This window comes from Amia ocellicauda, chromosome 18, assembly GCF_036373705.1.
Source record: "Amia ocellicauda isolate fAmiCal2 chromosome 18, fAmiCal2.hap1, whole genome shotgun sequence".
Lineage (NCBI taxonomy): Eukaryota > Metazoa > Chordata > Actinopteri > Amiiformes > Amiidae > Amia > Amia ocellicauda.
In genome coordinates this window covers 22,779,648-22,806,420 of record NC_089867.1, presented here as the reverse complement: position 1 = coordinate 22,806,420, position 26,773 = coordinate 22,779,648, and the positions used below count along the sequence as shown (strand labels likewise).

General features: G+C 40.6%; 1 protein-coding gene across 2 annotated transcripts in view; it reads right to left on the bottom strand.

Moving 5' to 3' along the window:
* LOC136713830 (immunoglobulin superfamily member 21) overlaps window positions 1-26,773 on the bottom strand; it is a 193,712-nt gene that overhangs the window by 59,368 nt on the left and 107,571 nt on the right. For both annotated transcript variants that reach the window (XM_066691049.1, XM_066691050.1), the window contains exon 3: window positions 3,084-3,205. In XM_066691049.1, coding sequence (XP_066547146.1) covers window positions 3,084-3,205 — 122 coding nt within the window. The remainder of the gene's footprint in view (window positions 1-3,083; window positions 3,206-26,773) is intronic.

Here is a 26,773-nt window from a genome sequence, read left to right as displayed (position 1 = left end):
AATACAATTATTTGATTAACGATTTGGTTTTGGTTCTTTGGGTTAAATACTTTGCTGTGTCCATTCCAATAGCTACACTGACAGCAGGTTGACCTTGTGATTGGATGGTTCCCTCAGCTTCGTCCCTCTGTGGAGGACAGCGAGACCCTTAATGTTCAGATTATCATGTGTCTCTTTCATTTTAAGATCTGCCACTCTGTCCTTTGACACTCCTGTAGAGTACGGATTGCAAATGGCCATTCATCAACACAATAGTAAAACAAACGTGATTAGAACGATTATTCAAACAGACGCAAGCTGATAGGAGACCTGCCAGGGACTGAGCATCTGGTTTCCAATTCTATCCCAAGGCAATGATTAGTCTAGCACATCCACTCGAAAGGAACTGACTCCAAACAAAAAAAAGTATGGATTTGTATAGCAGATTGTCTGGTCCTGAGCATTACCGGTTTGTTATGAAGAGGCATGAGCTCCCATTTCTGGTCTTTAGACGTCGAGCTCTGTGGTCACATTCGTCCGAGAGCACATTCGTCTCTCTGTCTCTCTCTCTCTCTCTCTCTCTCTCTCTCTCTCTCTCTCTCTCTCTCACACAGAGACACGGAGAGATCGATGTGCCCAGCTCGGGAGGACCACAAAACACGGCTTGCAGCAGCCAGGGATCGATAAACCATTTAAATCCCCCTTTAAGAGTTTAACTCCTGCTTTCCCCCGAAGACCGCAGCCCACAGAAACAGTGCTGGCATCTTCATACGCTGCCTGACCTAGTTGTTGTGATGCACAGGGAATATGAGCATTCTTGACAGCTCGGACCAAAGAGCAGGCTCTATTAGCTCAGCCACACAACTTCGGCATCCAAATAGGAAAGGAGACAGCATTTCTGGCTTGTGGTGCCCTTCTACACTACTGGAACAAAGGCGCTATACAGCTCTGGAAAAAATGAAGAGACCACAGTGGTCTCCAATTTTTTTCCAGAGCTGTATATAACATTGGAGAACTGTAATAGAAGGGCATGATTTATTATTACAGTATATGAGAAATAAAACTGAAAATGAATAATAGAGATACTGATGTAGTATCACTTTTACGGGAGTTGTTATAAGGGTTCAAAATGAGAACAAAGATCGGTGTCGTAATTTATTTTACGCAAATAATTATGGAATGTATGTAGGGCAATATTCATGAAGCATTTTAAATTCATAAAATACTTAACCTGCCCATGGGGAGTCTTCAATTACCACGCTGACAGATTTATGTGACACATTACAGCTACATTGTGTTGTTTTCTTAATAGGAAACAAACAAACAAACAAACGAACAAACATAAGAAACAAGTGGAAACGGCATGGTGATGAATATCTTTAGAATTTTTTATGAAGTGTTAGATTGTTGGCAGTGTTCAAAGAGAATTTACATCTGATCGCTGTTGCAAGCCTTCAGGACTAAGAGATGTAAAACGGGTCCATCGAACTGCCCAACAAGGAGGAGCTCATTAGACTTTGGTGTCACTGGGATTGATCTCAGTTAAATGGGAAGGTTTTTACCCCTTAGCAGTGAATCCTATTGATGAATGGAGTGTCGCACTGTAAACAAGAGTCCAACTGATCACGAAAAGCCAACCAAAAAAACAGTTCTCGCATTCCTCTGAGACCAGATAAGTAAGCGCTTCAAAATCAAACCGGTGATTCGAATTGGGGGGAAAAAGGGATGCTGGAACGTAACACAACCTCGTCCCTATCGCCTCATTCAGTTGCCTATCTATATATTGCACAATCGAAGCAAAACAACTGAAGCAACTTCACACACATTGATCTGTTGCAAGTTCACGGAATCTATACATTTTGAAAGGTTAGTTTTCGTCAATAGCGGGGGTTCGGCTGGTTGCATCTCAGTGATATCCATTAGAGAAGTTCAAGTTATAAAAAAGACACATAAAGGGATTGTATCTGCACGTTAACACGAAGCATCACAGAGTGAGCTAAGCTTTAGAAGAACACTACCATGCAATGTTTTGAATTCACAGGCGTTTTTTTTTGTATCCCTTTAAATGCACTTTTATTATGAATATTTAGCTGTGAGTTAGTGAAATAAAGTATGCTGTTTGCATGAAAAGTATGCATACACAGAATACTTTGTGTGTGTGTGCTGGGGGAGGATGTGGCCGATGGGAAGAAAGAGAAAAAGATTCCTATATTTTATAAACCTATACTCTGAATCTGTGAAGACTCGGCTGCTTTGAAAGAGGTCGCATTCTGAGTGTCTGAGCAATTACAGAAGAGATTATAAAGTGACAACAGAGCAAAAAAGCTCCTCTTTGTAGCATCTTTAAAAGCACATGAGAACGCAGTGTTGCCGCTGGATACACAAGGTTTGTACTCCAAACAACCTGGCAAGTATTAAATATTCAAACAAGATCAAATCAATCTTTTAAACACTTTCTTGCTGGTACAGTACGTCTCATGTGGGAAGACGGTATAAAGAATCTCTTTTGATCGGGGTCAACATCACAACAGCCCCGTGTTGGACTTGGACCGCCACGTCTTCAAGCTTCTCTTCCATTGATTTTCACACCAGTGACCGTTCCCTGGGTGCTTGTCTGCTTTGCAGCTCCTTGTTGCATTTGAACAGCCTCTCGCAATGAAGTCTCCGTACCTTTCAGCAGACACCAATTTGTCTACACAGATCAGACTCACTCTCGAGTTAAAACGCACCCGGCGAAGTCATAGAGTGACAGGAGAGGAACTGGTGCTAGGAGCCAGCTAATCCTGAAGCCACTGAGATGAAGCCTGATTCCCCAGGCCCCCTGCAACCTACAATCCACTCTCCCATGGACACATGACATCCTTTTCCAATTAATAGTCTCTCATGTGTAAACATACCGGTTGCATGTTTATCATTTGAGCAGGAGGAATAGCTGAGGGGGACCTTCATTGTTCAAGGCTGCCTGAAGCTGTGCCTGAGGATAACCATTGAACTGAGATGTTGCCTACTTTCAACAATGGGGCTTATATGATAAATGCTGAAGAGAGCTGGTGGGCCCTTGGCATTGGCTGGTAGAACCATGTAGGAGGGGTGGGGAAGCTTACCGAACTGTTGATTGGTAGACAAGGTCTTCACGACGGCGATAGTCCTCCATGTGAGAGTAGTTGGTGTTAAACATGGCATCGTAGGTGAAGATTTTCTGTTTAATAGTGCCCCCGTCTGTAACCTGTGGGACAAACGCAAAACAAATAGGAATTTAAAGATGGATAATCCACTACAAGCACTTGACACTCAAAGGTATGGATATTCACCTAAAATATTAAAGAATATGGGTCAAGAAACAGCAGTTTAGGCCGGCTAAACTCCAGTGCTTCACATTTGCATCACAATCAATATTTAATCGATTAGATTGCAGTCTAATCAGTTTATGATCTAAAGGATACACACGACTCATGGTACAGCACCTAGAAGCATTTGAAAACCTGCAAGAAAAAAGATGTACACCACATTAAGTCAAGTACTTAAGACCCTTAAATAACTGAGAGTAAGGGGGGGAAGACATTAAAGGTGATGCATAGCTAAGATAAATAGCAGATATAAAAATATCTTACATTAAAATGACCTTTAAAATGTAAGAGTCCAGATCAGACACGCACCGACACGTTAATATCGATATTACAAAATACAGTACTATAAACGGCCTAAAGACAGATGTCTTGGAGAAGCATAACTCAACCCAGTTCCTCAAGTTGTGATGTCCCAACCTGAAAGAAAATCTTACCGTCCCACAGAAACTGAGTGTAACATATTTCATGTAGATGGACAAAATCCATGCAACCAAACAGTGTGTTTCTGGCTTTGTTTTATGAGTTGTAAGAACAATATTTAAGGCAATGATAACCAATTGTTTTTGAAAGGGTTCCCAAAATTAAAAAAATGATAGGTTTCTAGTCAGAGCTCCAAATAATGTTACAGCTGTGAGAAGAAGTGTCAATTATATCTATATTGTTGACAGCAATTTTCATGCAAGTCCCATACCCTTTTCTTTTTGTTTGCTTGTTCATCATAAAGCATGGTTTATTTTCTGTCTATGGATCAAATTCTTGAAGAGAATGGACAATGCCAAGAATTATTGTAGGGTTTGCTTCCTCCACATCTGTAGTGTTCCTCTGTTTGAAAACAATCATAACATCACTGCAATCTGAGTAAGTGCGGGTCAGTATATGTTTTTAATTTATCAAACCACCCAATTTTTCATGTCGATCCAGGTAGATGATATTCAGTGCTTACATAATGTGGACAGACAGCTTGCTGCCTTCTGTAGGTGGTTGACAGCTTTGGCGCCACAGAAAGTAATAAAATGCAGAGAGACACCTGGCACATGCAAATGAGAAATGTTTAATATATCTCACTATCATTTTCAAACAGGGCTCCTCTCAGTTTAGTTTCCTTGCTTGATACTAGCTACTATCTCCTACAATACTGCATTATACTTGTACACTAATTCACAGAAAAGTGTGAGAGCAACACGTCTTTGAAATAACAGCTGGGAAACACCTCAGCCAACGTGAGGGTTTGATTGCTGAACAGGCAGATAGTAAACACAGACAAAACATTTAAATTTGGCGAAGGAATTGTGTGGTTGGTGTACGAATCTTATTTTGTGACTCTAGGTTTACTCTATATGCAGCCTTTGAATTGGTTAATCCTGTATATGTTTTACAGGTACTCCAAAATCATCATATGCTTATGACCCAGAGACAATGCTAAATCTGTCCAATTAAATAATAATTAGTAACGGAGGGCTGAGGTGGAAAGAAAAGCGGAAGAACCTCAAGCCCCCAGAGGATGGCTTTTGGATGGCTCTGCGATTACGTGGTGCAAAAATACCTCTTTCATATCAACAGAAGAGCGTATAATTTGTGTAAATTTGAAACCGAGCAAAGCCAGAGAAAAACAAAAACAAACCCCAGCATAGGCATCGAGAGATAAAGGCAAGGGAACTAAAAAACCTGTGCTCATGGTCCTCTTTGCAAGCAGCCCTGGCTTCGGTACCAACTTCAGAAATCCCTGAGTGACAGGACTTCCCCCCAACGGGAAGTTATGCCACCACTTTCTATGCCTCAAGATTAGTAATGCCATCTGTTCTTAAAATGCACTGGTCCTTACACGAGCTTTGTCAGTAAATTTACCCGTATGGTGGATGTCATTCTGCCTGCTGAAGTTTGGCATGTGTCTTCAAATTAATTTAAGTTGGATTATTTCCCCACTATCCAAAATTAAGCCTTTGTTTAAATGGTACTTTCTTGGTTTCACTCCGAGGGGACGTTAAAAAGTTCCTTTTATAAAAGTAAAGTGTATTGCTTGTGTGGGGTAAATCTGAAGAGTTTAGTTTGGTTGGATGCGTCTGTCCCACTTCATTACAGATAGTTAATGTTGTCTGTAATTTATTTAATTTAGTTTAGGACAGATCTCTGACAGAAAAGGTGAAAAGAATAAATTAAATTAAAACTGTGCCCCCTTCCAGATAAAAAAAACAAATACACAAACAAACAAACAAAACTCAAACCATTTTCACACTTGGCTCCTAGCTATGCTTTCATTATAAACTCAAAAACTGTCAACTACCAGTGAACATATAGACAGGGAATCCAAAGAAAAAAAAAAATGTTTACCACTTTTCTGAATCATGTATAATAAATAAAGTAAATGTGTAATTAAATGACTCGATCTGGGCTGGTATAATTGCAGCAGTCGAGTTTTCTGATCTATATAGACTATAATTACCAAGTGTAATGGAACACGCCTCTCTCAATCAGCAATAGATCGTATTGTAATGTCCTGGTCATGCAGAGGTTGTTTGTTTTGTCCAGACGGAGCACAAATGCATTGTGATATTTAAACATTGTACAGATGGAAATTCATGCTCAGGGTCTGTACATCTACCAGCATAACATACCTTGACAGAAAGCTGGGAGTGTAGCTTAATGGCAAACTACACTGCAAGAGGAATAATAATAGTAAAGTATTCATCCTGCCATCTATCAAGGGACCGTGGCAGTCACTCAGGCCAAAGGTGGAAGGAAACCATTTAAAATACATTGTAACACAGTTGTCTTTTGCAATTTCTCTGGTGTACCAATATTTTTTGCTAATGCGGGGGGAAAAAATGCATAAATTAGAGTTTGCAAGAATGACATCTGTCTGCTAAGGTTAATGCATTCACAATTTTAGCCTGGGAAGAGAGACGGTACAGTCGAGTAACAACTGGAATATGAATGTCCCAGAGCCGGGGTGTGAAACAGTTAGTATGGGACACGTGGTTTTAAGGACACAGTGTAATTGGCTGGTCATTAAGGTGATTTACACGATGCACACAATGCACCCTGGGTAATGCTGAGTGATAATGTCAATCACTCTTACAGTGAAGTGTATACCAGAGTGCAGACAAATTCCTCACAGTAATTCAAATAGGCTCGGTGTTTAACTACACAATTACTAAACTCGGTTGGCATTCCTCTGGTTGTGAAGGAGTAGTGAAGTAACGACAAGCACTTGGCGTATATTCAACAAGACATTTAAGTAAAACCTTAGTTCCCTGCGTTCGCAAATGCAATGTTTTATGCTACCTATATCCTGTGATTTTTCAAATCGGTGTAAAAGAGGCCAGTCTTAAAACCTGTGCACTGCAGTGCTTTACAGGTTATATAAGCAGCATGATTTACAATTCTGTCCACAAGTTACATTCAGTGAAGTATGAAACCTGGAAAAAGAAATGATGGATCGTGGTCATTTAATTTCTGTTTTTGTTACATCAAGCAACTATATATTTTTTTTGGAGGGGGGTGGAATCAAAGAGTCAACAGCATGTGTATTGTGTGGCGTAGTTCAGGGACTCAATAAATTGCAAACCTAAATATTTATAATAGTCTGTTGGCTCCAAGGCTATTCCCCGCAAGGCTGTAATGCAGAGAGAGTGTTGTTTGCAAAGGGAGCTTTCAGTCTCTCAATGTGACCATTCAGAAACTGATAAATGAGAGAACGGCAGCTTCCCATCAAGTGTAAGTAGGTGGTTGTTTCTGGGTTAAATCAAAAGCATGCATCTTAAGGTTTTATGGGTTGTATATAGTGAAATATGAGTCAGGCACTACTCTTTGTTTTATATAAACTTGCTGGACAATTCTCCAGAAGGTGACGTTCTTCGAGATTGTGGAGGCACTGAATGGGACAATCACATTCATTTTGGGGCATAAATGAAGCGCAGCTAACTTCAGGACCACAGACAGAAATCACAGAGCAGAACAAGGTGGGTTTACAAAACTTGAGATCGTTACCTCCTCTACAATTCTGTGTTTCTACATTAATGAATGCTATCCCCAAACCCTACATTCACACAATTAGGGTCAGGTTGTAGATAATGGGAACAGTAACACATCCCATTGCTGTTAATCTAAAGGAGGAAAAAGGAAGGAAGATGAACATTTTGTTCTGAGGGCACAAACCCACGAGTTAAATTCCTTCCTGCCTTGCGTGTGCATGTATGTGCTGTTTTTTTTTCTCCATATTTTCCTTAATTATTCAGTGCACCGCCTTGCTTAATTAATTCACCTTTTAATTAAGACCAGCTCGACCTCCCAGAGAGTTGTGACATCTGTCTTCGAGGGAATACCCCTTTGGCAGACAAGGGGCACACCACAGTGCAGAGAAGAAACAGGCATTTCAGGAGGGGCAACAAGACGAATTCCCTCCGATAGAGAACAAGTGAAGCTCGGGGAGGCAATAATTTGCTTCGTTGCCTTTTTAGAATTTAGGCCATGCGTTACAGTCACGCCACAGAAGACCGAGACGAGCCTATCTCTCTGCCACCGCTAGATACGAGAGCCTGCCTAGCGAGTCACCGTCTAACCGTGTTGCCAGTCAAACCGTAGGGGAAAGACAAGGCCGAGCAGGAACGGAGGGCAGATTGCAGTTCAACTTGAAAGCAATAACTGATGTAATTTCAGATCATGGTGATATAATAGTTCCGCAGATTCTGCATTTGATAAGCAGCCTTCAGTCGCCAATAATAAATCTACTGCCCACTTGTTGTTTCTTCCCCCCCTTAACCTTGCACTGGCCTCTGAGACTGAGAAAATATATTGGACAGATGTGGCACGCTATGCATTTATATTGACAGACCTCAGCTGACTTTAGGACCTCTATTCCTGCATCTTTATTATGCTCTAAGGCCATTGTAAAAAGGAATAGTGCATCTCCAGCATATTTCTCATTGGCTTCATTTCTTACTTGTCGGCAATCATATTGTAAATCTCCTCTCTGATTCTGTTGCTGCTCCCACTAAGACTGCCAGCTGTCATTAGGCACTATTTAAGTGTCGTTGACTTCAGAAAAGACTCCTTAAAAAGAGAGGAAATGATGGGGTGAAGAATGAAAGAAGTGCACTACCAGTGGGCCACAAAATAGGTAACTGTAAAGCACACATTTTCTTCCTGGCAGAACAATTTGAGAAATGGCTTCAGAAGCTTGAATGGTTAATTTTCATGGCACTTAGCTCCAGCAAACACGAAAACCAAAGACAAATGCACACAGTGGTTGAGTCTAATATAAAAGCAAACAACAGAGACCACAGCTCCTGCCGTGACTGAGAGGCCAATGCTTTTGCAGCTGTACCGTAATGAATGCTTGATTATTAAAAATTATACGATATTATCTAAAAGCCAGACGACGCTAACTCCAGTCAAAAGTGTCCTTCAGTTCAATGGCAACCAAAGTGTCCAAACCTTCTACAATAGCTTCAAAGGTGAGTGATTAAGTGTCACTGGAAGATTAATGTAGGTACAGGTTTTGAGATGCAGGATTTTGGGGGCTCAGCTGTGGAAGGAAAATGGAGAGGCTAAGTTGAAGAGTTTGCTCTGATCTAAGCGATATACTCAGCATTATCTCCATTTCTCAGGTACCTACGCATCTTGGGCTGTGCTTGATTTACATGAAACTGAGACCTATTTCAAGAAAACCGTTTACTAGATTTCATGCTCCAAATGATGGGATGATTTTTTTTTTTTTCTTCCTGACACAGCTCACAGCATGGATAAGATGTTAATTCTTTCTGGGGTTTCATAGATGACACAACCAGAGCCCTCCATGAACATACATGTCATCTTCCCTGGCCTATCATGTTGCTGGAGGATGCCCTGCACTCGCTGATAAACCACATTTAGAGACGCGTGTAGCTGAAGCACGTCATGCGGAAAGCAAGCCCGGGAAAAACATCTTGCGCCAGAGGAGGGAAGGACATACTGTGAACCCAACTGGAGAGAGATTTGTTGATGATGATGATGATGATTAATATACGTCTTTTATCTCTTCTTTGTAATTAACTCACCGAGCTGAAGCCTTATTTATTTACCTACATACATGTTTCTCTATATGTGCTGAATTTGGATATGCATGTTTAACATATCTTTTTGTATATTTAGGTACATAATCATCATCATATTTTGCAACCATTGTCAATCCACTGGTAGATCAAGGTCAGAACATCATTGGAAAAAATGTCAAATATCTGTCTGTTTGTCTACCAACCATCTATCGATCTATATTTGTTTATGCATGCATACATAGATATAACTTAAGATATATATATATGTCTTGATTGCTGGTAACTGATCTGCAATATTGCTTGAGGAGATATTGCGATATATGAGGGGAATACATTAATTCATCAAAAATGTAGCTGAGCTGTAAAGTATGTTTAATTCAGCTGCTTCTGTTCTCCCGCTGACTGTGACTGGCTTTAGGACACGTATTTTGGCGACAGCTGGCAAACTGGGCTAAAGCAAAAGGCAGAGACGGGTTGCAAGAGCCATCATCTTCTCACCCCCTCGCTCTCAGACTCCAGCGAGAGTCGGACTAAGTCAGTGCAGGAATGAGGCCGTCAGCTATCGATTTCAGGAGGTCAAACAGGCCCAGGTGCAATTTATAGCCTTCCTGACATGACTGTGCTCAGAAATAGTTATTATGGTTGTCAGTCACAGAGCCGGAAAGGCTACAGCTGAATTACTCTGTCCAACAGCAGCTCGGTGAGGAAATCCAGCTGTGACAGACTTAAAGGCGGACGTGCTCTTGCTCGGGGTACCATAGTTCATGTCTGTGCAGACCGAGTTCTTCTATTCTCCCAGGTCAAACATGGGCTTTTCAATGTATTTTTCGTATTATTTCTCCCAGAACGTTCTGCATGCACTTTATTTCATCCTGAACTTACTTATGTTTGTGAGGCTGTTGCTTTAAATGTTGATTTAGCATCTTTCAACATGAGTCTGTAATCTCTCTTTATTAGCACTGTTGATAACACACAGGAAACAGTTAGCATGAGGAAAAGGCCAGGCAGCCCCTGCAACCCTAAGAGCTAGAAATCTGGTTTAAAACAGCGTGTTGTCTTTTCTTCAAAGACTAAAATCTAAAACCGTATTAAGAGCACCCTGAGCCACCCACTGATATCTTTTTCTACCTCTTCAAAAGTTTATTGAAATGCAAAAGCAATGCCTAGAGCTTCCTTCCTGATCAATTATTTGTGTTTTAATTAAGAAGCAAGACCTATTGTAACCTGCTTTTAACTTTTATAAATAGCAGCTTCCTGATGTCCACTTAAATACCTACCTCCCAAAAATAAACAGATAAACAGCACCTAGTGTGGTAGAAGCTTATAGTACAGAACCATTAATATTAATGCACAGCGATAATCTGTATTTGGTATCACAGTTAGAGAAGACCTTCAATTTAATTTACTTTGCATAGAAACAGATATATATTTTTTCTCTTTTTAATTTTGTAAACCATAATCTCAGCCTCTAGTTGTTTATTACAGAAAGATTAGGACACAAGGTAGAGGTGTTTACCACAGATATGTGACAGGAATTAAAATGAGTGAATAACAACAATCAATTTTATAATCTCCCGTATTTCATTATTGGATTATCTTCATCTGTGATGTGGGCCTGCACCACAATACAATTTAAAACCTACATACCCATTGTGAATTAAAAACACTGTGCTTGATTGTAGGTTTGCATTAGTGAGAAGGAAGAATCCTCTTTAAATTTAAAAGCAATCATAACGTATTGTGATGGAAAACGTACGATTGAAAGTGTGAAATTTCTGCTTGTTGAGAATCAAAAACAAATTATTCCTGATAAAAAACAAGTCAAGGATTATGTTACCAAAGCATGTCTTTAGATAAGGCTCCAGTAAAGAATAAGAACACAAAAAACAAACCAAGAAAATCAGAAACAAAGCATCAGACTCAAAAGAGTGGCGATGATGTAATTCAACGCTTCGCTACATCTTGTGTGTTTACGCACAGTCTCTCTGGGTTGATGGCCTTGTGTGGAATGTTTTTTGCGGAGTATGGACGAATAATTGAAGTCTGAACAAAGCATAGTTTTTTGTGAATTGCAGCCATTTGTTTATTTCCATCTTTACTTCACCACAATGTGCCAATGATGCCGAAAAAAAGTTTCACGAGAGGCAGCTGGGTTAAAGCGAGAAACTTAAAATAAAAATTTGTTGTCAAGTTAAACAGAAAAAACACAGAAAAATCGCCCTGCATACATTTGACAATTAACTTTTCAGAAATTGCCAGCTTTTGCAAAAAGTTATATATAAGCAGTATGAGCAATTTTCAACTCCACTACCAGCTGCATTTGTTGCTGCGGTTTAGATTACAACTCCTGTATTTAAAGACTGCATTTATTCTGCAATGGGAAGCTTATCTGTAATTCAGGGGAAGGATTTTGCTTTTATTTTGTGGTGATGAGGTGTCAGGCAGGTTACTAGGGATTAACATACAGATTTGAACCAATCCTCTTTTGCATTTGCTTGCAATCACAAACAATTATATGTGTGTGTGTGTGTGTGTGTGTATGTATTCTGTAACGCATCAAATATTCATCAATTTGTGAAAAATACTGCACATTCAGATCCTGTTTAATTTCATACCTATAAACTATCAACTTTCTAATCCAAACATACCAGGAGTGCATCAGATGTCTTTCATCTGCATAATAAAATGATTATAATAATTACTACGATTATTTAATAATAACTAATACTAACATTTATTTTGCAATTCCATTTTATTCAGTAAAATATTGCATCCCATTTTCCCTGAATATGAAGCATCTCTCTTTCTATCTCTCAGTTTAGCACATTCTCATCAATATGTAACATATGTCCGTATGTCCTTCATCCAGCATTGACAGAAAGGCTTTTATGGCATTATAACATCTTATGGCAGCTCCACACACAAAGGGCCTGCGCTTTAAACAGGATCATAAATCCAGCTCAGAAAAAAACATCCTATTTATTTATGCCCGATTTACATCAAATATTTACAAAGGCGCCTCTGACTGAGAACAAAGTGCCCATTTCACAGGGTGGTCTGTAATAGCTCTCGCACAGCGACACTATTCTGAATGCACATCAAAGTGATCTCACACTCTCGGGGAGGTTGGATGCCCTTTGCCGAGACAAAACCAACGCTGAGAGTATCCGGTGGACAGGAGGGCATATGGAGAGCTTTAGTTTGAGTTTGAAGGACCTAACCTTTTCCACACACTTTACAGAGCCCCGTGCTGCGTCTGCCTGGTTGGTGCAGAAGTGTCTCAGTATGTTGGCAAATCTGACTGCACATTAAAGGCATCATGGAGTTGGTAAAACCAGCACAGACTATGTGCAAAATCACACATCTGACCAGTTGGATCTGACTGTACATCGTTTACTGATTGGCATTTGATTGTGGAATAAATCAAAGCACACTTATGAGTCCAGTGAGACGTATCTCCCACGTCAGAAGACTGGATTTTGCTGTGGCGGGTCTGTCACTTATCGGGGAGTGTAGCTGTGTGGTGTGGGGCGCTCCAAGGTGTGTCAGGGATGGTGTGGACACGCCACACATGCTTCATGTTACAATAAGGGGTTACTAATGGTGAGCAGAATCTTATCACATTTGTTTGAACACCACCTTTAGAAGGTACAGTATATTGTTTAATCCATATCATATTTTTAACAAGGCAACTCACACTCAGGAGAATTTAAATTATCTCTAAAAGTACTGAAATCTGAGCAGCTGAGTAATGAAAACAATTAGGCTAGGTGGTGGGCACTCAATTTTACGTGCTGGGCATTATCTTCAATACGTTCCTGCTTTAGAGGCAGGTTAAAAAATTACAAATAAACACAAAGAACAGAAAACATGACACCACCGCCACCAAAAGATTAATTGTGGGTTTTTGGGAATCTCATCAGATACAAACCTTCCTCCCAGGGAAACAGAATAAAGACTAGGGACCATAGTTCAGATAGGCTAAGCAAGTACGCTTAATGAGGATAGGAGTAAACAATGGCTACAAGCACTGTGAAGTATCGGAGTGAGATACGCATGTCCATCAGACCCCTTTCAAAATTATGCTTTGCTGCTGCACAGTCACAGCAATGCACAATCACCTGATGGCTGTCTGTGACCAGCAGCGGCGACCACGCCTTGCGTTCTCAAGACAAACTGGGAAAATACATTAAACAGGCAATACATTTATGACGTTTAAACAAATGAAACTCGCACTGCACTTAATCTACATATTAATCATTACATTACATTCATCTAAATATCACATTCATAAACGTGTCCTCCGCCGGTGGGCCAATGGGCCCTGGCTGCGGTGAAGCAACAGGGCCGTGTCAAGAAAAACGCCTGCTGTGTTTGTGCTGAGCCAGCGTGTTTTAACACCGCTCCGGATGACGGAGGAGGAGAGGAATGGGGGGGTCAAAAGACTATTTTTTCCTGTCCCCTCTAAGACCCAGAGGCGTCCATCCTCCACAATTTGAATTAAACTGACTGATGACAGCTCCAGTCCACTCAGAGCCAAATGACATTGCCGTCTGTTAATTTGCTGGGACAGGGGAGTCTCTGTGGTCGTTTGATCCCTGGCCTCTCTAAGCTCTGGCTCCCCCAGGACTTCTCCGCAGTACTGTAATGTCTGGTGGTTTAATGATGTAAACCAACAAGCGCTGCAGGCCGGCACTCACACTATCTGGCCACGCTTTGTGTTCACTCCGTCAGATTCAAAAACCTCGAGAGGCAATTAATTACTAGACAATTAAATAAACAAAATGAAAAACATGAGGGTTTTGTCGCCCACCATGCCTAGCAGCGATGGGGGATAACGGTTTGCTGCCGGAGAAGGGCTGGATCGGGAGCATGGCGTTCACTGACTCGAGCGCCATGTCTGCTTTTGGCGACAGCTGGGACACGGGGACTTCATACAGCCAGCTGTGGATCACTGGTTACAGCTGAGGGCCTGCGAGAGACACAGTGAGAGCTACTGAGCTGAGACGAGAGGCCGGGGAGGAGGCGGTGCTGCCAAATGGAGGCAAAAGACAAAACTGGGAGGCAAATTGGATGCAATGGTTAAAGAGGGGAGACTGGAGACTATGAATCTGGAAAGTGGAATGCTTAAATCTGTCGAGTACGGTTAAAAGACTGGAAAACTTGGTCTTTTAACAGTGACAGCTGAGCAATTGAGATGGAATGGAGATATTAACATTTTGTTGAGGTAAACGCTGAGGATCTGAGCAGAGCACGGGCTGAGGCGGAGGCAGTAGCGTCTTGTGTTCGCAGCTCAGGGGAGGGTGAGAGGGAGTGTCTAGCGTACAGGGCTCGGGGGTTGGGGAGAGTCGGGGGCGGGGGGGGGCGTGGGAGACACGGTCACATGGCCGTGTCGGGGGAGAGGGGGAGGACCAAGTGACGGCAGCAGACGAGGAGCTGCACAGAGGAGAAGTTAACACGCCTGCTCTTCCTCAAAGCTCGCTCTCATTAGTTTGTTTCCTCGTGTTGTGCTCATCATTTAAAGTCTGCTGCGAGCAAAGGCTGTCAAATGAAAGGATAAAAAACAGAGTTGTTTCCCACTGAGAGAAGCCTTGGGAATTAAATTCAGCACATGTTGGAATCATAGACGGCTACAGCATAATCCACATGTAGCTAAGGAGAACGTTTTTTTTATTATCATTCCCTCTCCAATAATGTCACAATTTCACTTTTTTATTTTAAAGGCACAGATGGTTATACTATGAAATTGCCCTACTTATTGATATAGTTCATCTTGCCACCATACCAAGGTCTTCATGTGCATTATTGGAGTTTAATGCGGGCATCCGTTAGAAAGGATACATTATACACCTCCATCTTGATCTTGAGAAAATAATACTTCACAGAACCAGGGGCAGCCTCAGATTGAGGTACAGGAGGGCAGATATTTCGGGGTGTGGGGCCAACACTCTCATTTTACACGTGTGAGATTCCTCCAGGAAGCGGTTAAGGGAAATAGTGAAGCTTGTGTCTTTGCTTCAGGGACAGAGAGCGTTTCTACATGCCTGGCACCGTATAACAAGACCATGAAAACCAATCAATGATCCATTCTTGGAAAAAGCATAGACACAGCAGCAGGGAAAACAAATGAATGTAACAGTATAGGCCACAGAGGAAGCAATTGAAAGCTTTTAGACTACCAGGCAAACTGCACAGCAAACCTAGAGCGCAGAAACAGATGGGGCTGGAGTGATCCTGGCAGTCTCGAATGATGGACACACTCGGGGAGGGGGAAACTGCAACCCAATAAGGCCTCGAGACACTTCACAAACAAGTCGACGCAGAGCTCAGCTGAGCAAAGGCAGTAATAATAATAATAATGAAAAGCAACCCTGTGTGTCTAGTGCAGACACTAAATAAATCACTTCCATACGAACAGGCACAGGGCTCTCCTGGCCCGGAGGAGGGGGCCATGCATTATTTACCATCGGAAAGTGCAAGATCAACTTTTTACAGAGAAAGAATCAGCTTTTCTGTGTCCAACGTGCCTTGGAAGGAAGAGAGAGAAAGAAAAAGAAAGAAGAGAAAGAAAGAACGATTGTTTTTGATGTTTTAGCACTGAATTAAGTGTAACGCACAATACCACTACTCATTACTATTTGGCATTTGTTTGGATCTGAGACCAGCAAGATCGTTGTTTTGGTCAGATCAGTGATTTTTAAGTCAAACAAACGGAACAAAATGGTTCCTTCCATTTGCAACCGGTTTCTGCGCGGTACAACGGACTGACGCACATTGAGAAACTAGTCATGCATCGAGAAACTGAAAGAACACTCCTTTCAGAGATTTAAAATAAGGAGACACAACTAGATACCAACAGTGGCTTGTGTGCCTTTCCCTCCCCCTCTGTCTTTTATTGCACTTTTGGGACTGGTGTTTGAAGAACAGAATAAAACTGAAGCAGGAATAAGCTGCCGAATCCTGCCGTCGTTGCCAATTTGAGCACTATGGATATGTGATCTGTACCCTAGACATCTAAACTCTTAGGAGCTTTTCCACATCCTCTCTGACGCCCTGATCAATACACGGAACGGGTCTACTGTGTCACAGCCTGCGAGTGTTAATTGAGCTTGGCCTTGATACTGCGTAGGTACACTTAATTTCAAAAGTCTTACATTGAAATGCCTTTAACACAGACAACTCAGTAGTTATTTTCATTAGCACGGCGGTTTGGTGGATGTGGTCTGATGAGTGAGGTGGTGAGCACTTCAGCGCTTCCTACATGATTTTTAATTATTCATTTTGAGAGGATATTGCCCCCCGTCTCCAAACGCCAAATGCCCCCATAACTAAAAGAACCGAAGCCCTTTTAACATCCCAGCATGGACCACCGAGATATTCAGTCATATTCTGTGTGCCACATCTCTCAGCACTAAAGAGAGTAACAGACTGAGATGTTTAAAAGGCACGGCTCATTGGCTGCTTCAGAGACCTCAATGCCTGTGTGGGCAGTAAAATCTATTGTTTTGAAGCTAAATTATTTAAGAAATTTAATAAATCAGCCCCTGTTCGGATTTGAGGTGCACTGAGGCAGCAAGACTCTTGAGCTCGCAGAACGGAGCCAAAAACTTGTCAGCAGAATGTTCACTTAAAATGTCATTTTAGAGAAGGGGATTCAAAAATAAATAAAGCACAACAAAGTAAATTCATCATGCAATGCACCCTCACGCCCGTACACTTCTTTTGTTAACATTTGAACACCATCAGGTAGGTCACGATATACGGGGAGATGTCACTGTGGTGAGATCGCATTCCTACCAGCTGAAACGGTGAAGAAAGTGCATTAAGTATTGCTCAGCCACTGTTTTCATAAATCCACTGAGGGAGAATAGAGGAATGGCCCTCTTTTTCCCTACTTTTGTCTTTGACTCAAGAAAGGATCAAAAGGGGCAAAAAAAAGTAATATAAAGACATGAAAGGCATCTGAAACATCCCCCAAAAGCTCCTTAATGGCACCCTACTTGCAAACACTAAAGGCATCAACATCCATCTACAAAGTACAAGTCTTGTGTCCAACAGACATTCACTTTGTTGTCTATTAAAAAAAGATGTGCACATTTTGCTGAACCCTCCTCTGAAATGAACATTTACAAGCTACCTCCTTTTCATTGTCTACAGATTTCACACAATGTCTTTTTTCTCCCCCGACCGCTGTTAACCGATGTAGTTTAATACATTTTTAGGATCAAACGGTACTTTTTATATCAACAGTGGCATCTGAAATCAAGTGGAATGAAAGCTTGCATTTAAGGGTTACCCAAGTTAAAACTGATTTATAATGAACTCTGTTAAATTCCTGAGCAATCCAAATGTGATCTAAAAGCATCCAAATGCGTGAGTGGTGAATGCAATTTAAATTAATATATCGTGTGTAAAAGAACGGTCTGTCTGTTCTGAATGCTACCCTGTGATTGCTAAGAGTTCAATGTAAACAGGGTACCAAAATAACCAGATATATTCATAAATAAATACAGTGAAAGATGCAGCTCTTGTGTCCTTTGTCGGTAATAACTGGGTACCTGGTGACATCAAATAGAAAATGATCACAACCTCTGCGAAATTGTTCAGCTCAGTCACAGCCCTGAATGGAGACAGGATATCATCTTGAACCGAGGCCAGTTCAAAGGCAGCTGAAAAACAACCTGAGAATCTTGCCTACGTCAACAAAGAGTGTGAATTAATGATCGGTTCCTTCTTTGGCTGTTTTGAACAAACAAACAAACAATTATGCTGGGAAAGGATCGAGCAGCACTTTATTCTATTTCTGCCCTGGGAAAGAGCCGCGCAGCAAAAGGGAAATCTAGGGAAAACATATTTCAGTTGCTTCGGTTTGAGAGGCTCTCTGGCCTTTGTGCGTCTCTGCCAGCGTGCGAGTCTGATTAGTTGCTGTATCTGTAGAGATTCGGTCTCACGGTCTCCCGCTCACATGGAAGACACGCTATACTTCAGCTTCAGCAGGTCGGTGGACTTTGAGCCCAATTTTCCTTTTGGGAAAACTCTAATGAATGTACTATTGAATGGGCAGTTTGCCAATCCAAATGTCATAGACTCTTATGGGCAGCTGCAATCTATCTTGCATAGCTTCCCAATTGAAGAGAAAGCTTGACCAAGAGCGTACAGCAACAGAGCAGCACACATTTCGCTCGGCAATGCCCTAGTGTTCAATCAACTTACACAAGCCCCATGTTGGGACCCAACGTGAAAGGTTATCCCCCACTAAGGGCGATAGCGTCTTCTTACCAGGGGAACCGGTTCTGTAGGAGAATTTCCTATAACCAGAATTGTAGCCTGTTATTCTATTACCAGAGCAAGGTGTCTCCAAGATTCATCCACAATATTTATTTTCTTTACCTACGTACTAATGCCATATGCATCTCCAACCAGTAGGGGTCCCCATTACATCAGCTCAAATACCCTCCATGGTTTGCATCTCAGAGTGAAAACTTCCCTACCTATATTCTTTAAAAAGTTAGATTCATAATGTTTTTATTTGTGCAAAAGCTCCATACATTACAGAATAGCAAAATACTTAAAATGTCTTGTCTTGCCTTGCAGTTTTGACTTTTATCACTAGTAAATACATGTCAGCGACAGTGTGTATAAAGGATTTGAATCAATTGTAAATATGTAATTTATGGTTAAACGGTTAACCGCTGTGAACTCTGAGCGTCTCCAATTATCGGTACATCCCTAATGAATATGGCAATGTGTGTCGTGCCTGTTTCGGCTTTTTCTTATCGCTCCTACGATTATTAAATTCCAGCAAAGGCAACTACTCAATTAAAAAATAGCTTCTGACAGGCGTTCTCATGGTTGATTACCAGGAACTGTGCGAGGGAAGCTAATTAGTGTTGCACATTGAGGGAAACCGAAAAAAAGAAAATAAGAAAAAAAGCAAAAAATCTGCAGAGAAAGATCACAGATGTGAAAGAGAGCTTGTGAAATGAGAAAGCATGCCGGTCCAAACATCTTAATCCAATGAACCTTGTGACACCAATTAGTTCTCCCGGCACTGGTGTTTGTGTTATTTCCAAATAAGACAACAAATCCCTTCCTTTTTTGTATTTTCACTCAAACTCCCTTTGTAGCCCTGCAGTAATAATCCTCTGTGACATATGGCTCTTCCGTTTAAAATGTTTAAATACCAACCACATCTCCAGTTCCCCAGCCATTCATTCTTTACTTTTGTTGCTACTCTCCGTCGCATTTCCTTTCCCGGGTACCTCATTCAAAAGGCACAACGGATGAAACTACAAAGATCTCATGTATTTCTGAGGTAATGCATACTAGTTTCGAGGACTGCCTGCTGAAATGTTTCCTAGCCTTGAGATGTCTCCGCAGAAGAAAATAAGCTACACACAACCAGACCCAACGTGCTCCAGCTCGTGCTGTTAAATTGTGCTTTAAATATAATTAAAGAGAGGTCAAATGATCCCCATTACTATGTCTATTATAACAGAGATTTTTTAGTCTTTGCCAGAACTCCCTTCTAGGTATTATGGGTATTCTGCAAAGATAATAAGGGAACATAACACTTATTATATATGGATTATAATGATGTGATCCCTTTCAATCTTGAATAGTTTTAATTTTGTTAATAGCAGGTGCATTTTAATTTTACAGACTGGAAACAGATATCTTGACTGAAGCTTTGACAGAAACAGGAGCTGTAAAAGTGTTGAATATTATTAACATCCTGGGAGTCATTCAGTGACCGCCGAAATGTTTTGCCGCGTCCGAGATGTGTGCCTCAGCACCGGAACATGCGAGTGATAATTGACTAACCTCCAGTGATGATGTGTCGAAGATGGCTGGCTGATCAAAGGGTGGCTCATATTCATTCAGAGATCATAGTATTCTCCCTTAAGAATAGCTCTTTCAATTTTAATTGATCAAAAGCACAAAGAGGAGGACGTGTTTTATAAAACAGAGGATTTGCAGTGCCCTAAAAAAAGAATGTAAAGTAATGGTTTTTTAATTCATTTTTTTCATTCCTGGTTTCAACTTCAAATGCAAAGCTCTTCAAACAGCAACACCAGCACCTCATTGTTGGTGTTATAGTAACACAATACATACATAAATAATATTTGCCAAGAACAAAGAAACCATGGACTCTTTCTTTATTTAAAAGTATATATATATATATATATGTCACAGGAAGGCCACCACTTTGTGTGACAATGACACTCTATGAAGTGAAACTAGAAAATGTTAATTAAATGGAGAGCATATTTTCTGGTGTTGGGACCCTTGTGAGATTAAGATTAGGTTCAGTCCAGTTTCTATTACTCTATCTTGTATCGCTGTGACCCTGCTGATCTGGGACGACGAAGGATTAAAAATGAAGCACTGATTATTAATTCCAAGACAGACTTGAAGTCATTCAAAGATCATCTAAATGGCTTTTCATCGGAATTCAAGGCCATTTTGGAAATCGTAAGGGATCCTATAAGGCAGGAGAAATGGGGATAATATGAAAGCGTTTGATTCATGTTTTCATAGTAGAAGACTGACAATCAGACTTTTTGTGTAACATTATATATATATATATATATATATATATATTGGTTGGCTGGGCAGTTAACACACACCAGCAAAAATTGTGCTACGGTTTGTGAATAGAACAGTGAATTGCTGCACATGAGAATTTGGCAAAGCTAACGATGGCATACTTTTAAAAAGTCTTTTGCCGACAACTTAATATTGAAAGTAATTACAAAGGAATCTTGGAACGATCTGCGAATTTGCACCGGGCGTGAAGGCCTTGAATTCAATTTTCAAAGCCAAAATATTTTAGGGGACTATTTAGTCTTGAAAAGTCTGTTTACCTTACAATTGAAATGAACTAGACTGTTGTTGACTTCTTCAGCATCATTCCAAGAGAGCCATAGAAATTAAAATGAATATAAACATAAAGCCTTGCCTTTCACTGTACCTGACTTTCTCAAGATGCGCTATTGTTACAGCAGTTTTCAATGCATTTAAACCCACACCATTTAAAAATAATCTAATCTGAAAGAATATACAGGAAGCGAACTAACGTAATTACTTAACTTGAAAGGAAACACTATAATGATTCGGTAATCACAAAGACAAATAGGTTTTAATTCTTACCAAAGAACTGAAATCTCAAAAGTGCTTCAGAATATTGTGCAATATATCAACAGGTTGGGGGGTGGGGGGGGGGTACGACTGCTTTTATAGACCCCAGTATTATAATGAAGAGAAGATTGATGAAATGTGACACTTTAATGTATTTGTATATAAAAATGATCAGCATTTACATGTACAGCCCTCCAAAATATCTATTTTATGCTGTCTGATGAGAGAGAAAGAGGAAAATAAAGCAATTTCAAGAATTAAATCCAAATTTGCCAAGTGGGACCCATCAAGTTTCTGCCCTTCAAATATTTCTTGTTAATAGCTAAAGCTTTGATGAAGTAAGGTTCTTAATAACGAAAGGGAAGAAGAAGAAGAAGAAGAAGAAGAAGAAGAAGAAGAAGAAGAAGAAGAAGAAGAAGAAGAAGAAGAAGAAGAAGGAAAAAAAGACGGATTGTATTTTTTCAGATGCCATTTGGCTCATACTCTCAGTCATTAGCTTCGCGAGAAAAAGGGTTTATCCACACCGAGATAATCCCAGCTGGAATACATGTTTGCGAAATGGCCTCAAATCACAGCTTTCACGATAATTATGATGAAGACCATGGATGAAAGAGACTTTTGGAGTTGTGAATGATTCCAAGGGCAATACCTTTGAAAATAAAAGGATCTGCAGATGAAAGCTTTGTTTTCAGCACCCCCCCAACTCGCATTATAGCTGGTCTGGTTATAAATATTCACATAAAATATGCCTATTGACAAAAGCTGGACTGTATAGGCTGTTTTTGTTTTAGTAAATCTGTTGCAAGTTCAGAAAATTATAATTATATATATATATATATATATATATATATATATATATTATGCACTAGAATGTGATCTGCAATTAATAAATCCACACAGAAAGCCCCAATTATATCCATTTGTACATATGCTTTGCTCTGCTTTTGAATTAACCAGTTTATCTTCATTCAGGCCTCTTCCACCTCCATCACACTGGACATATACATTACTAACTTCAAACGTTTGGTCAAATAATCTGCTGTAATAACTGGTCACTCACCATGTGAAATGGGCGAAGCTGCTTATTACAAAGATGCCGATTCAAAACAGTTTCAGTCCCATTAAAGTAAGTTAACTTCGCAAGCTCTCGGCACACAGCGGCCGTTTTTTAAATTCCAGGCACACTAAGCCCCATCACCGGTTCAAAGCCACAATTAAAAAGATATTACATCAATTGACAATATTTAAATTCTCTGCCAAAAACAAAGCCTTTGTATAGAATGCGCTGTGTCTCACTTAAAGACGTCGGATTTCACAGTCGATGAGTTCCATGAATTAGCTTTTAAAGAAAATAATAAAACATTTAGAGAGAAGTTTTAGTCAAAGCTTAGAGACTTTGAGCAATTATTTCCGCCGCAAACACGCGGCCCAACAGGCCAAGACGTGTGCCGAACGTAATCCCCGATAACCGGCGGAGGACCTCATTACCAGACCCTCATCTTCACCCCCCAACTCATTTTTGAAGAAGCTATTCTGTGTCAGTAGATTTTAATACCCATATTTGATATGCAGTGTGTCCTCTCGATGCCGAACAGACTTGCCCTTGGCTAATCATTGCTTTCCCTACTTTCTGGAGTGTCTCTTGTTCAAGTTCATTATCTCCCTGGTTCACAGGCATGACAGTGACTACAAACGCGTGGATTCAAACACAACAGGATTAATTTGAGATGTCAAGGTGTCCAGTCATGGAAGCGGTGCCTGAGAGACAATCTCTGCACCACTAGATAGAAACAAGGGTTTAATTCTCTCTTTTATGTACAGGAGACAGATATAGAGCGGGTGTTTGAAGGACTGATAGCCACCTCCAGTCCTTGAGAGCCACGATTTGGCAGGTATCTCCTGATCACCACAGCTAAATGAACATGCTAATGAAGCAAATAATTAATCCAAAATGTAATTAAGCTCAGGCTGCGTGGAAACCATAAACCCCTGCAGTCTGTGGGGAGAGGGCACAAGCAAGTTTTCATTTTCACTAGCACTCGTTTTCTTTCAAAAAATTGAGTTTTCTTTCTACCTCCATACATGTTCGCTCTGGGAAACACTCCACATATATAAAGAGTCATCAGTACAATCACACACACCTATAAACTTTAGTTAATGTCTTTTTTTCTTTTACAAAAGCTTCCCCTGACCTAGTCTAAGAGTCTAAGTCTAAGATTGAAACTCCATGTGGGCTCTTTCGCATGTTTAATTTTCACAGACCTACAACACGATGACTCACCTTCCAGCCTGCCTTCATCTCTGGAGCAAGCTTGGCGTTAATGCATCCTAATTGCTTTTGAAAAAGATGTGTACATTTTATTTTTCGGGACAAATTGTGTATGGGGATAGATTTTTCATGTTCGGCACAATAAGCTTAGCCTAGTTTGACACATTGCTTCTCAGAGAGAGAGCACAGCCGAGTAAACCAAACGACCAACATGGATTGCTGGCAAAGTCAATGCCAACAGAGATCAGTGGATACTGCAACTGAAAATGGCCTCCACACGTTATCTTTATCTGCATTATTCGTAAATAGTGTGTGGAGAGTGTGTGTATGCGTGTGTGTGTGTGTGTGTAATCTGTCCATTGCCCTGACCCTGAGTTAAGCTTGTAGTTTTCTACAACCAGCGAGCGTTCAGTATTTGCTGTTATTCTCCGAGATCCTGAGCTGAAATGGCAAAACCATCGCAAGGGAACCGCCGGTTGAATCTGAACCGGTTCATGTCATATTAATCTTGACGATTTTATCCATGATTGACCAATGACACTGCGTTTTAATCACAGCCGTTGGCAAGGAGTCATACTTTGATAAGATTTATGCTGTAAAGCTCAGCACTCATCACTGCGCATCAGCCATGGATAATCCAAGTATGCAAAATCAATCAGGGAAAATAGGAAGAAAAAAAACACAGAACAGACAAAGACAATCTCCATTATAGCCCACTGAGCGCACTCTACGGTGCTCCACTTACAAACTTGGTTGCCACTGATTGTGTCAATTCCTCCTGATGTGTGTGGACGGCATTCATTCCAAAGAGGGCGGCCATTTCATTCCGCTGACATATTTACTCTGCAAATCCTGTTTTTGTCCGTCACTGAAGATTAAAAGGAACAAAAACATAAATAAAGGGGAAAAGTCTTTGTCCATCTGGGAGGAACCATTTCTACTCAATTCCACACAAACAGCAGCGATAATCTTGGGGCAGGTTTTGGTGGGCTCATCAATACCCACCTTCCCGACTGCAGTCGATAGCCTGACTCGTCTTTCTCTCCCCGAGATTAGCACAGTGAAAATAAAGTTATTTTTGATATGGCGGTGGGAGGGGCACGGCTGATCGATTGGGACATGACCAACATAATAAACACAAGCAGGAAGGAAATCCAGGCAAGAACGAGGTGCAATCAGAAAGACATCTCTCTCTGTGTGTGCAGTAGAGCAATTGTGCATATTTTTCAGCAACAAAATATAAGATCTGTCCTTGCTAGTGTGGGACCAAACTGGGAGAAAAGATCGAGTGAGACTAATAGAAACAAGACAGCAGAAGACAGACAGACCTTATGGTGTCAATGCTAGAGTCGACTGAGAAGAGAACGTATGACTTCTGAGTTTACAGCTTGGAAATGTTGTCTACCAAAAAGGTTTAGTCCCCATTTCCTTATTTTAACACGTTATTTTAACATGTTAAATAATCAGTTGCTCTACTGAAAGCAGGCCTGCACCCTATGGTATTCACACGCCAAGTGACTGCATATTCTGTTCATGTACATATTAAGTCTTTGCCACTGCAATATTTATGCGAGCAATAAAAACAACTAAAATCTAAGAGATTTTCCAGGTGAATTGTCCTGATTTGCCTCACGCATAAGGCATCACATCCTCTACGACAGTACGATGTGATGCAACAAACAATTTGAGGGCTCAGCCAGTGTGTCCCTGTGCATTCACTTTGATTCAGCTTACTTTAATTAATCCAATATTGAATAACTTGCTGCATAAACAAGACAGTGCTGAAAGCGGGGTGGTGCAAAATAAGAGTGTATGTCTCTCTCTCTCTATACACACACATCTTTGTATGTATATACGAATTGAAAATGTGCAGTGATTTCCCAAGTTATACTTTTCCAATTAATCAACCTCCAGGAAAGTGTTGATTGGCACTTCAAGCAACCTAAAATAGCAGATAATTTCAATGTTCATTACAGCTTGTAGCCATGTATGTCTTCTGTCTTTTCTTTCCCAAACATTGTAGGCGAATAGGATTAGCTGAGGAAAGTAATTTCAAATGTATTACCAGTAATGTATTTTAGGGTAACAAAACTAATTATACTGTCATTTCCAAAAGGAAGTTAAATCTTCTTTGTATTATTTTATTCCTGAAAATCCATTGTGTAGCACGTCCAAACTCAGGTGGGCGACTCACAGAGATATTAAGCAGAGGTACGGTAAAGCAGAGATGCCGACTGACCCATTTGTGTTACATTATGCTGCCTTTCTGGTCTCCGAAACGCAAATTCCTCAGATAGATAAAGCAAACCTCGAGGTTCTCTGAAACATTGCGGCGTCGCTATCTGAGGTTCAGATGAGAGTCCAGGAATGGATCAATTTGACCCTCATGATATTGCTTTAGTCTGTCTCATTTCGTGCCGGAAAGCAAGATATTTATCTCTGCCCATTTGTCACACTGAAATACGCCGATACACCACGAGCGCAGAGACACAACCGGAGGATTTCTCTGCAGCCACTACAGAGGTTTTGTAATTGCGGGGGCATTTTTCATACCATCAGAGACCATGTCAGCCAGTGAAAAGGTATTTCCTGAAAGATATTGAGTACAGACTATAATTAATTTCTTAAAAAGGCAAATCATCTGGGCCGGCGGATGTAGGAGAACAGCCACTTGGTTAAAGAGCATTCAAAGGAATAGTTTATTTTAAAATGGTATATCATTATGCCATTTTCTGCACTTAAAACTTAAAACAAATACACTCAATCAATGCGCTCTTACTTCCATTCCAGTTAGTGATATACACAGCAAAATATGATAGTTATTTTTTATAAACCACCCAATTACCTCTCTCTGCTTTCAATAAGTGTCCAGTTCAGCAACCCCAACACTTTGAAAACCCTTGAGTTCTGTGTACAGTGTTGGTCATGAACAACATGTTGGAAAGTACGGGAATGTCATGCTGGAAAGAACGGATATTCAGCATCATTAATTATACCTTGATATC